Here is a 12348-nt window from a genome sequence, read left to right as displayed (position 1 = left end):
TTCAATATGCCAGGCACCGTGCTAAGCACTTCACAAATTTTACCTCATTTGATATTCACAAGAACTCTGGAAGCTAAATGCTATTATTATTCTCATTTTGCTGATGAGGAAACAGAGACAGACAGAGATTAAATGACTGACTCAGGGTCACACAGCTCAGAAGGTTTGATTTCAAACTCAGATTTGAAGTCAGGTCTTTCTGATGTCAGGTTCGTCAGTCCATTTACTGAGCCATTTACCTTTATGATATGTTTATTGAATCAATAAACATAATATTAAATGAATTAATACAACATTAAAGTGGGTATTTATCAACTGGTACCCACTGTGCAAGTTCAAGGTAGAAGAATGTTCTTCCTTCTTATAAGATTTTACTCTTAAAAGAAATGTTTCAAATTAATTAATTAGATCAATTAAAATTTTATTTTTGATTGTACCTCATGGTGGGGTAGAGATGACTGTGGGATCAGGAAGATTTTGTCAGGAGAGAAAAAGTTCTGGCAGTTTTTCCTGAGCCAGAAAGCTTTTTTTTTTCTCCCATAATAATTGGAACATTTTATATAATGCCTCCTGTGTGCCAAACACTTTATAAACATTATCTCATTTGATCTTTACGACAACTCTTCATGGTAAGCGCTAGTGTTACTAGCTCTATTTTATAGTTGAGGAAACTAATAGAGATTAGAGTGACTCACTCAGAGTCATATAGCTAGAGAGGATCTGAGGCTAGTTTGGAATTCAGGTTGAGTATGGGGTTAGTGACAAAGCCCAGTGGGTGTATGTGGCTGTATTTGGCCACAGCACCTTTGAAAGGCCATCAGTCAACAAGTCATAGAGATATTTGTTCTTATGTTAAACTAACTAAATAATTACCAATATGAAACCAACTAAATAACACCAATTCTTGGGTATTAAAGAAATCTATACTACATAATAGATTGCCTTCTCTTCGTAATCTTGAAATGCCAAAAAAATGAAAAACCAATTAAAAAAAGATTTATATTCAAATGGTCACTAATTCCCAAATAGGGGAAAAATGATTCTCTATCTCTTCTTGAAAATCTCAAGAAAAATATCATTTTATGTGGTAACACCTCAGGATTGTGTCTTGATAAAAATAAATGGGAATTTTTAAAGATTTGTTTTCTCATTATTTCCTATTATAAATAGGATATCAGAAATAAGACTTCAGACACATCCTAGCTGAGTGACTCTGAGCTAATCACTTAACCTCTCAAGCTCAGTAGTCATATTTAAAAAATGAAGATAATAGAATCTACCCAACAAGGTTATTGTTGTAAGGACTGAATTAGATAATATGTGTAAAGTTCTTTAAAAACCTTAAAGTGCAAAAAAAAAAAAGCTAAATCATCATCAGAATTATCGCTATCCTATCATCACTTTATTGTCATTGTCATTGTAGTGGTTTTTATTGGAATTGCACAATACTAAGGAAGAAAGTCATTGCATGTAGTTAGCAGAAAATTGACTGGCATTGGAGGTAGAGAACATGGATTTTAATCCTGCTTCTGATATTTACTATCCCTGTGACAATCTGCCAGTGGGTTAATCTCTGGGATTCAGTTTCCTCCTCTGCAAAATGAGGAGAGTTGACTAGATGACATCTAAAGTTCCTTTCAGGTCTAAATCTACAAAACTATAAGAATCAAGAAACCTGGTTCCTGCTGTTGGCTCTACCACTTGGTGTGATCTTGGATAGTTAGTTCCTCTTTTGTATCTTCTAATCTATAAAAGTGATATTTATACTAGATAATCTCTAAAGTTTCATTTAGTGTTATAACTGTAGTAATTTCAGGCACATTTCCCCCTTAGGAAATACATATTTTATCATATTCTTTACATTTATTTGTCTCTCCCAAATATTGCCAAGGTAAAAAATTTAAATATTAAAAAATCCTCAAAATTGAATATAACTACCAATATTTCCTAATATTTTCTAGTTTGGGAAACAAAAGTAGAAAAACATGAAAAAATGGAGGGGAAAATAATATTTATCTTTCAATCTTCCAGAACAATGAATATTTTATAACTATTCTAGTTCATTTTAAGGTTAATATTAGTGGAAAATCTGGGATGAAACAAAAGGATACATAACCAAGTAGTTAAAAGTTCCTTGGGACAATACTAGTAACATTTCTTCTGTAATATCTTCTTCTAAGATGTTAACCATGTAAAATACAATATTTCAGTTAATAATTTTTTTGAAGCCATGATTGTGTTTTTGACAAAAATTTTTAATGAAAGTACTTTAAAAATAATATATTAACTAGAAATATTTCTATTCCAATAAAAACATTTTTCTTCTTTCCTCAATATCAGATATATAGGAAGAAGATTCGTGAATCTTATAGATTGTTGCAAAAACACTTTATCTTGGCCCATGATTTCTTCCATTATCTGTTCATCTGTATCCTGATGACAACAAGATCCTGAGATTTAGTGGTTCTGAGACCTTTGTATTACCTAAATCTACTGTTTTATTTCTGTTTTGCTTAAAATCCATGTGTGGTTTTGAGAAAAGAGCATGATGCACTCAGAAAAAGCATCATGTTTTCCTGAAAGGAAAATACAACTGACTCCATTAAAGTGCTTTTTAATTAAAAAAAAACACACACACACACACACAACCAAACAAAACTAAGCAAAACAGACAAACAAAAAAAACACTGGAAAGATTTTCTCTTTTGAGAAGAAAAACTAAAATTTTGTGAAGAACCTACATTGTAGGAATTCTATATCAACATTTCATCTCCCTCACATCATCTCTCATAAAAGGAAGATCAGCAGATTTAGCCAGTCTCTTACCTTATGAGAGAAAACAAAATGGTGGAACTCCAGTCCCTCCATTTATATAAATGATGAATGGAATAACCTCTTGAATCTTCTCAACAGGGGCAGTAGAGTCCTTAGTGTCCCATATGTCTTGTAAAAATGATAGTAGAAATGCTATGGATCACTTCATTTGGGAATTCTGATGTACATTACATACAACAAGCTGATTGGCTTGAACAAACATGTGATAAATTTTCAGGTTTAACAATTATGACCCAAATTTGGAAACTAGTTACATATTTTATTGGTATCACAACTATAGGCTCATTATAAAATCACACAAAGTTGCAAGTTCGTTCAGGAAAGAATTAATTTCTTAAGAAAATAATTTAATTTTCAATAATCACTTGATAGAAGCAATTTTCAGTTGCTATACATGTATCTTCTCGCAATACTCTGGCTGTCTATAAACAGGGGATCTACCGATGCCACTTTTGCAGCAATAAAGGAGTGTATGCAATGTAAAATAGCCGTCAGGTCCTGGAATTCAAGTTCCTGTAAGGGAGGGAAAAAAAAAAGAATAAATCTACTTCCTCTTAAAATATGGTAGGGGGTGGCAGTAGAAGGAAATGATAACTCAGTGTTAAGCATTCAGTGCCCCTGCTGCCAGGGGGTGACAAGTGGGTTTACTAGAAGGAAGCAGAAGACTGATGAAAAGGAAACCACCCAAATAACTGTTCTTTCTTGGAACCTGCTTCAGCAACATATGTTTTCTAGCAATCTAAGCAGAACTCTGATGTGTGCTGGGACACAGGGGCCACATAACTAGAGTTAATAAAAACCCAACAACCATTTACCTAGCATTTGGAGGTTTGCAAATCACTTTGTAGCTGTGATCTCATTGGATCCTCAAATGGAACTTGTGAAGTGCAAGTTTAAGTGATTTGTCCAAAGTCACTTATAGCTGCTTTTGCTAACTTCATAAGCATATCCATCCCCTATCTAAACTCTGTTTCCTTCTCAAAAGAGTTTACTGAAGCAATATTTACTGAGAAAATAATTGAATACTTGGTTATATCAGTGCCTTTAATTTTTTTAAGTGACAATAACATCCTAGATGCCACTTGGAATATAGAAAATACATGGCAGATTCACAAATGCAGATTCTGCAGTCAAGAACAAAAAAAAAAAAAGGAGGGGAAAAAAAGCTTCTTAAGTGAGAGTCTAAGAATTCTCCCTGGAACAAGATAAAGATTATTCAGAGACATTGGAAACTGTTGCACAGAACAATTGGAATCCACCTGAATTTCAAAGCCCTGCTGTTTCAGGTTCATTATTTCCAAACACATGGTGTTAGTAATGCTACCTTGTGTTACCATTTTGTGGCTAAGAAAAGACCAAAAGGCCTATTTTTGACTTTCAATTAGTTAGTGACTGTACAAAGCTGTGGTTTATTAATACTGTTGGGCCCCCAGACTTCCTCAATTGAAAATGTATTTGGAGTTGTAGTCAGAAAGATAGATTCTAATAATGAAGACATGTTTGATGTGGATATGAAAGGTTTCTTTTCTTAGATGATTATTTTAATAACAAATTTCCACATAAGTTTTCCAGAGTCATATATATGATCCATATAATCTCCAACCCTTCTTTCCTCCCCCCTCTTGGAGCTGACAAGCAATTCAATATGAATTATACATGTATTATCACACAAAATATATTTCCATATTATTTACCCAAATAAGCAAGTGATAAATATATGAATATGAAAGGTTTCTGGCTCAGCATCCTGCATAAGACTGCTAAACTGGAAGTCAAGTTATCTGGGTTCTAGACCTGAGACTGCCACTAATTTACTCTGTGACTTTGGGTATTGCTCTCTCTGGACCATAGTCTCCTCATCTATTAAATGGAAATAATGACATAAGAGCAGCACAAGGTGATAAAGATGTGGCTGAGCAGTACTCCAAGTGAAAAAAAGGGCCAAGTGTTATAAGATTTTTGATCTCCCTGTAGGCAGGGACCTATGTCTTGCCTAAATCCACAAAAATGAAATCACTGAAAACACAATATAATCTGAAAGTTTTCACTGGTTTGGAGCAATTCAACACTGCAATACCTACCACATTTCATTTATCCCAAAAGAGAAATGCATTGTGAATGTGTCCAAAATGAAATAGGACTTTTATGAATGATTTCATGGCCACAATTAGGTTTACAGCTGTGTGGCACAAACTGTTGAGGGGTGACATGTTCCAAGAATCCTTTCAAAAGGCAAATGGTTTTAAATATACTTACTGAGCAATCAAGCTAGAATTCTCTCTTTTCCATAAAAGACTACAAGGACTAAGAATTGTTTGATTCAAATAGGAAATCTCATTGAGCTCTTTTATCAGCATTTCCTCAAACTGGTATTCTCGAGTGGTCATGGGGTCATAGATCTGTAACTTCAAGGAAACTTAGAGGCTATCAAGCCCACTCTTTTTATTGATAAAACTCTTGAGACTGAGAGAGGTTGAGCTAACTGTGCAGTGTCATACTAATTATGTGAGGTAGGAACTTAGCTAAAGTCTTCCTAACTCCATGTTCATTCTTTTAAAAGAATTTGGTCACAAAGGACAGAAGAAATACAGGATAATAATTAGCAGGGATGGAAATATCAAGGGGAGGTTTTTGATGATGGGGGGATATGGGCATGTTTGGAGGCAATAGAGGAGGAAGCCATAGTCAGGGAGAGATTCAAGTGATACAGTGGGGATGACACAAAGGGAAATCTGTTGGAAGAGATGGAATAGAATATGCTTATTTGTGCAGGGACATAGTTGGGCCTTATTAAGGAGCAAGGCTACCTATTTTTCCAAGTCAGGGGAGGATATCAGATGAAAAATAAGGAAAAAAGAGAGAATTCATGAAAGATAGCACATTATTTTCTGCAATATATGAGGCAAGGTTTTCAGCTGATAGAGCAAGGACAAGGGGAACAATTATAGATTTGAGGAGGGCTAAAAAAACTTGGAAGAACCACTTTGGTGATTGTGATAGTAAGTTATAAGTAAGGTAGAGTAGGTTTGTATTGTGGCAAGAAGGACCCAGTTGAGGTTGTGTACAGAATTTGTAGTAGATTCAGTGAGATGGCTAAAGATTTTCTCCATTTTTGTTCAGTAGCATGTGTTTAGAAGCTTTGTGAATGTTGGGAATGATCAAAGATTGATTTACAATGACTGTTGATAAGGGGGTCAAGGATTCTAGGACTGCCTCTGAGAATTCCTAGTATCCTATATAAATGGAGATTTTTAATCTTGGACTTCATCCTCTATAAGTCCTTAGTTTTCCCAAAATTCCCTTTAATCTCTCCTCCGCCTCCACATTTGCGCGGTCACGTTATTGTTTTATATTTAGCTATAACTCTTCCCTCTTTCTCTTTTGTTCCTGGGAGCAGGCTGGTTAGTAACTTTTTAGTTAGGTCTCTTTTAGTTTATTATTAATAAAATATTCATAAATATAATATTTAGTATTTTGCATATTAACTTTAATCTCCACTATCCCCAAGTACCTTAAATACCATCTTTTACATGAAGACTTTTTCAGTTCATCTTAGCTACTTGTGCCCTCTCTGACAAAATCACTTAATGTTATTTTGTCTCTCTTTCTCTTGTACCTATAATACCTACATGCTATCATCCCCGATAGAATGCATGCTCCATGAGGGCAAGAACTTTTTCACTTTCATTTTTGTATCCCTCTCAAATAGCATAATGCATGGCACATAGCAGCTACCTAATAAATACTTGTTGATTGCTTATTTGATCACTATTGGAAAGCCAAAGACAATATGAACTATGTGTGGCCATAGCTGGATTGCTCATCCGGGCCTCAGTTCCCAACATTCACAAGTGCTTTCTTGCCAGATGATGTGCATGCAAGCTGCTTAAAACGTTTCATGGGTATTTTTAGATGTATACATTCTTCACTACTCTGCTAATAAAGAAAGCCAAATTATCTTTTGGCACATTCATAATTCCTACCATCTAGTAGCAGTAGAGGTTTTTGATCTTTTAGCATTGATTGGGCCATGAAACCTCCAAAAGCCTATTTGGAAGAAAAGGCAGATGGTAGTTGTGATAATGGTCTAACTAGCATATGTTTCCCAGTACCCTCACCTTCACCTTCATTTGCAACTCGGCATGTTTCCCTCCCTTCTTTCCGACTTCCCTGTGATGACTGTAACTTCAAAACAAAAGGTGAGACTCTCCAGTTTAAACCAATGACCCCAAACCAAATAGAACTTCTTTTAATTCTGGGAAATGTCTTAGAATTCATCTCATTAAAGCTTTCTGTATTCTGAAAATAAGCCTGATTTGAAATGTTTAGCACTGGGAAACCAAAGCTTCTTGGTTTGAAAGGTTTCTGAGAACATCAACACTATGCAAACAAATTAGGATTTTTACCAGTTTAAACACTACTGAAGACAGAGGGAATATGGCTCTATAGACTGATCTTGGCATCAGAAACATCTGAGTTCAGGGCTTGCTTCTGACATATATTACCTGTTCAAGTATTTCTGATATAGAACCTCTGAGTGTCCCTATACCACTCAGTGCCTCCACACTATTACAAAATAATACGTTACAGAGAAGTTTCCCAAATCCTTCATTGAAAGGAGTCCCTATTCAGGGAATTTATCACACCGAGGAAACCATGTGGTCATCCTCAAAACAATTACAATTTAAAAAATAAATTATTCACAGATTTCAAGGAGTTGAGAGTATTCATTTATACTAGATTGAATTAGAATTCAAAATATATGTCAAATTAAGATAGGGGGTTAAAAATAAATTAAATTATGTAGTGACAGACAAAAAAAAATTATACTTAGTGAGAAGAAAGCAAACTGCACTATTTAAAGTTGTCAAGGGTTGAATCTCCATTGTCAGACATGTCCTCATCTCCCACCTGGCTATGCTTATTTTGGATTTTCTTATCTTCTCTACCATACTCCCAAAGGTAGGCAACTTCCCCTATCCCTACCGTCCTATCCCACATAAACTGTTGTTTCTATGTTGCCTTCTGCAATCAGATTGTAAGTTCCTTGTGGGCAGGGACTGTCTTTTCATATTTATATCCCCTGTATGGTAAGCACAGTGCCTGGCACATGGTAGGTATTAAATAAAAGTTTATTGACTTTTATTGACTACATGTACCTCAAAAAAGATTAGAATCACGGTGGATCGTATGTGAACTAGAGGCTTGCTTATGTTATTTAAAAACCTACCTATATCCCAGACTATTTAAAGGGAGGGAGAGGATACAACTTGTGGTGACAAGGGAATCTATCCTCTTTTGGTCTCAGGTTTCCCATGTACAAAATTAGTGGGTTGGATTAAATGGTCTTTGTGATGCCTTCCTAATTGAAATTCTACAATAGTCTTTAAATTATAGCATCCCAAACTAATTGAATATATTAAAGAGGACATATTATTGTTGTTCAGTTGTTCAAATCTTGTCTGACTTTTCATGACCTCATTTGGAGTTTTCCTGTCAAAGATAACAGTTAGCTTTTTTCTTCTCCAGCTCATTTTATAATGAGAAACTACGGCAGAATTAAGTTCCTTGCCCAGGGTTGTACAGCCATTAAGTGTCTGAGGCTAGATTTGAACTTGTTAAGAAGAATCTTCCTGATTCCAGCATGAGCAGTCTATCCACTGTGTCAACTAGCTGCCCCAAATATATAGATACACACAAACACACTCACACACTGAGTATACACAGACACATATTTTATATATATATATATATATACACACACACATACACACACACACACACACACATATATATTTAGAGAGAGAGAAGAAAATTATGAACATTAAAAATGAGGAAGATTCATGTTTAATCTCAACAATAAAAAACAAATGCTGACCTGTTGACTAAAGTGATTTATTCACTTATAGCCTAAACAAGGAAACATATTCTTCCTTTGAAGGTCAAGAGCCTCCCCCATTTGTAAACCATATTCTAGTTCTTCATGCCTTGGGGAATGGATTGGACCTTGTCTTCACCATCTGTACACAGCCTTGAAAATAGTATTCTAAAGTCATTAGGGTGGAAAAATTCCATTTCCAGAAGCAATCAGAATTTGCATTGGCCCTACTCACATGTGCCAATGCTACCTCTCCTCCCCTGACTCCCAAATTCAGTACGCTTTCCATCACACCTCACTGAGCTATATTATTCAAGTTGTTTTTCCCCCCATATATTTGTACTTGAAATCTAATTTCCTACTAAATCTGTTCCTACCAAATCTTGGTCAGGATATTCATTTTAAACATGATAAAAAACCTGGCATGATTTGTCCCATTTGGATGTTTTAAGACTATGGAACTGATTCCCTAATTAAGGAAAAGTTTAAGTAAGCTACTCTCTACTCTTACAAAATCTGAATAATAAGGTCAATCACAAGTTGTGAAAATATTTCTCCTTTCACACTCCTTAGCTTTATGTAGTCTCTATCTATCATAAGGGTGACACTTTCAATCAACATATCAATGCTAATATTACCCACATGTCCTCAATAAATCTTCTCCAGTTGAAATCACATTTCTTTATTGCACTATCCATATTTCCATCTCAGTGCACAAATTACTATACATTTGTCACCAAAACGAAAAAAAAAGTCTGTGAAGGTGATTGGCACTTCTGATAAATTACAACTATCAGAAGATTTTAGATTTTCCCTAATTGACATCTAATGACCTTTTGTAAGGTAGACGAAAAAAAAAAGCAGAAAAGAAATACCAATAGAGAAAATTGCTGCCCTCAGCCATAACTGTTCAAATACATGTTAAGTTTTAAGACAAGGGGAACAAATCATTAGTCTTACATCAGATTTTCCGAACAAGGCCCCAAAGCAGGGATAACAGCATTGTAGTGATACGTATTATTCCTGTGGAAGATATTTATTGAGCAAATGGAATGGATGGATATTGAGTGCAATTTGCTTTGGAAAATTGCAAATGGAAACAGCAATTATGATGATTGAGGTGAAATATGTGTATGTACTTCTGAGCTCCTGTACACTGGAGATCAAGATTTATTCTCTGCACAGTTTTGAGGGGTTGAAGGATGTCATACCATGGTGTGGTGGATAGAACCCTGGTACTGATGTTAGGAAGACTTGAATTCAAAACTGAACTCAGGCACTTAATCCCAGTACAAGTTTGGGCAAATCTTAACCTTTGCCTGCCTTGGTTTTCTCAGCTGTAAAATGGGGATAATAGCACCTACCTTCCACAGTTCTTGTGAGAATCAAATGAGATAATAATTGTAAAGCACTTAGAACAGTGCATGGCACATAGAAAGCACTATATAAGGATTATTATTATTATTTGAAAAAACAAACCAAAACAAACAATGGACTAGTTGTCAAGAGGTCTGGATTCAGTTATGACCCCTGACACTTATTGTTTATGTGACCTTCAGAGAGTTAGTTATTTGACCTTTCTGGACCTCTGGGCCTCAGTTTTCTCATCTGTAAAAAATGGGAGTTAGACCAGAAAAGCTGATCAAAATTTGACTATAAGCAGGTTAATTAATTTTTCTGAGTTTCACCTTCATCATTAAAATGATAAAATGATGTGCCCCAATTACCTCCTAGGGTGATGATAAGGATCAAATGTAATAATAAATGTGAAAATGCATTATTAACTCTAAAGCATTATATAAATACGTTATTATTATTTCTGTTACTAGTAGTAGTACAACAAAAAGTACTATTATCTTGGGGCTTTTAGGATTCCTTCATCTCCTGTCCTATAGATTTATTCTCTAAGAAATTCCCTGCCCTTTGACTCTCTCTGCTCTGCCTACCATTCCTGGTTATCTTAGCTTTATGCCCCACTTAGAAGCACATGCATGTATTAGGGGAAGATTCTTAATCATGCCTCAGCTTTCATTTCACATATATTTTTAATTCACTGCTATGATAAAAAAAATTCTGCTATTAAAGGGTGCTTTTAACTTTTTTTTTTAAAATAACTTCATGTCATTTTATACTCAAAATACCCCTAAAACTCAAGGAAGATTTGGCAAGAGGAGTGAGGAGGGAGGGTGGGAGAGAGGGCAATATCAAAGCTCATTTGCAAGTTAGGAAAATGGGTCCCAAAGAGGTAATATAAGTTGTGCAAGGACGCAGGACAAGCTAATGGCACATTGTAGCCTTGAATTATTGATTTTAAGTGTTATTACATATATGCAATTAATTGTGAAACTTTAAATAATAATAAAATCAAAACAATCCAGCAAGCATTTATTAATAGGCACTGTGAATACTAAAGATAAAATGAAACCGTTCCTGACCCCAACGAGCTAATATTCAATGACGTCGGGGGGGGGGAGGTGTGAATAAAACATAAAATCCAGATAAACAAATACAAAATTAAAAAAATAAGGCAATGTGAAGGAGAAAATACAAGGATGTGCATGGGAGTATAGGTACACATATTTATATATGAATCTAATACATTTCATGAAGAGAGAAATCCAAGGGGAGCCTTCTAAATGGCTGATATAGAGAGGGAGTAAAAATTTAGCTGTTAGGAGATCACTTCAGCTAATATATGCAGACAGGAAATTGCTATTATTCGGGAATGCTCAGCTCTGTGACCTCATGGCCTTTGTCCATGGAGTTTTCTTCGCAAAGATATTGGAATGGTTTGCCCTTCCTTTCCTCCATGTGTCTTTATTTTACAGTTGAGGAATTGAGGTATTAAGTGACTTGCCCAGGGTCACACAGCTATAAAATGTTTGAAGTCACATTTGAACTCAGATCTTCCTGACTTCAGGCCTCTACCACATAGCTGCCCTAGACAGGAGATAGAACAATGAGTATAAAGAACCCAAGATCATATTGTCATTGATTGAGAACTAGAAGAGCCATTTGAAGTCATTGAGTTATACTCCATTTTCTCATCTTATAAATAAAGACATTTAGGTCCAAAAAGAATAATTTATTAGGGCAGGGTCACAGAGGGAGTAAATTTTCAAGGCAGAAACCCTAGTCATACCCTGGTCTTCCTGATTACACATCTAGAACTCAAGTCACTCCATTAGCTAGCTGATACTTGGTTTAGATGGAAGGGAGTAAGATGAAGTAAGAAAGGAAAAAGTAGGGTGGAATCAGACTGTGGAGAGTATTGCCTGCCAGGCTCTAAAAGGTTTAAATTTATACTAGGGAGTCACTGAGAGTTATTGAGCAGGGGAGTGGCATGATTCTGTTGTACATTAGAAAGTTTATTTTTATTTTGTGAGGGGTGGCTAGAGAGAATGGAGACAATGTGGGCCATGAGGTTACTTTTATGATAAACTGGGAAAGTGATTATTGGATCCTGAACTAATAAACCATATTGTGTGTGAATGAAAGGGGGAAGATTGTGAGAAATATTTGTGGATATGGAATTGACTGATTATAGGATCACTTAGTCAACAATAATTTCCTAAGCTCCAAAAACTTCCAGATAGTATGATTAAAAACTAGAGAGAGGATGAAGGGCAAAATAG

At 35.3% G+C, this 12348-nt stretch overlaps 1 protein-coding gene across 1 annotated transcript in view; it reads right to left on the bottom strand.

Annotated features, from left to right (window-relative positions):
* Positions 1-3216: 3216 nt before the first annotated feature.
* Positions 3217-12348, bottom strand: part of SNTG2 (syntrophin gamma 2) — a 622101-nt gene continuing 612969 nt past the window's right edge. Inside the window, exon 17 of the mRNA XM_044660932.1 lies at positions 3217-3348. Coding sequence (XP_044516867.1) covers positions 3217-3348 — 132 coding nt within the window. The remainder of the gene's footprint in view (positions 3349-12348) is intronic.

The sequence above is a fragment of the Gracilinanus agilis genome, chromosome 2 (assembly GCF_016433145.1).
Source record: "Gracilinanus agilis isolate LMUSP501 chromosome 2, AgileGrace, whole genome shotgun sequence".
Classification (NCBI taxonomy): Eukaryota; Metazoa; Chordata; class Mammalia; order Didelphimorphia; family Didelphidae; genus Gracilinanus; species Gracilinanus agilis.
Note: the sequence above shows the minus strand (reverse complement) of the source record. Positions and strands in the feature narration are given on the sequence as shown.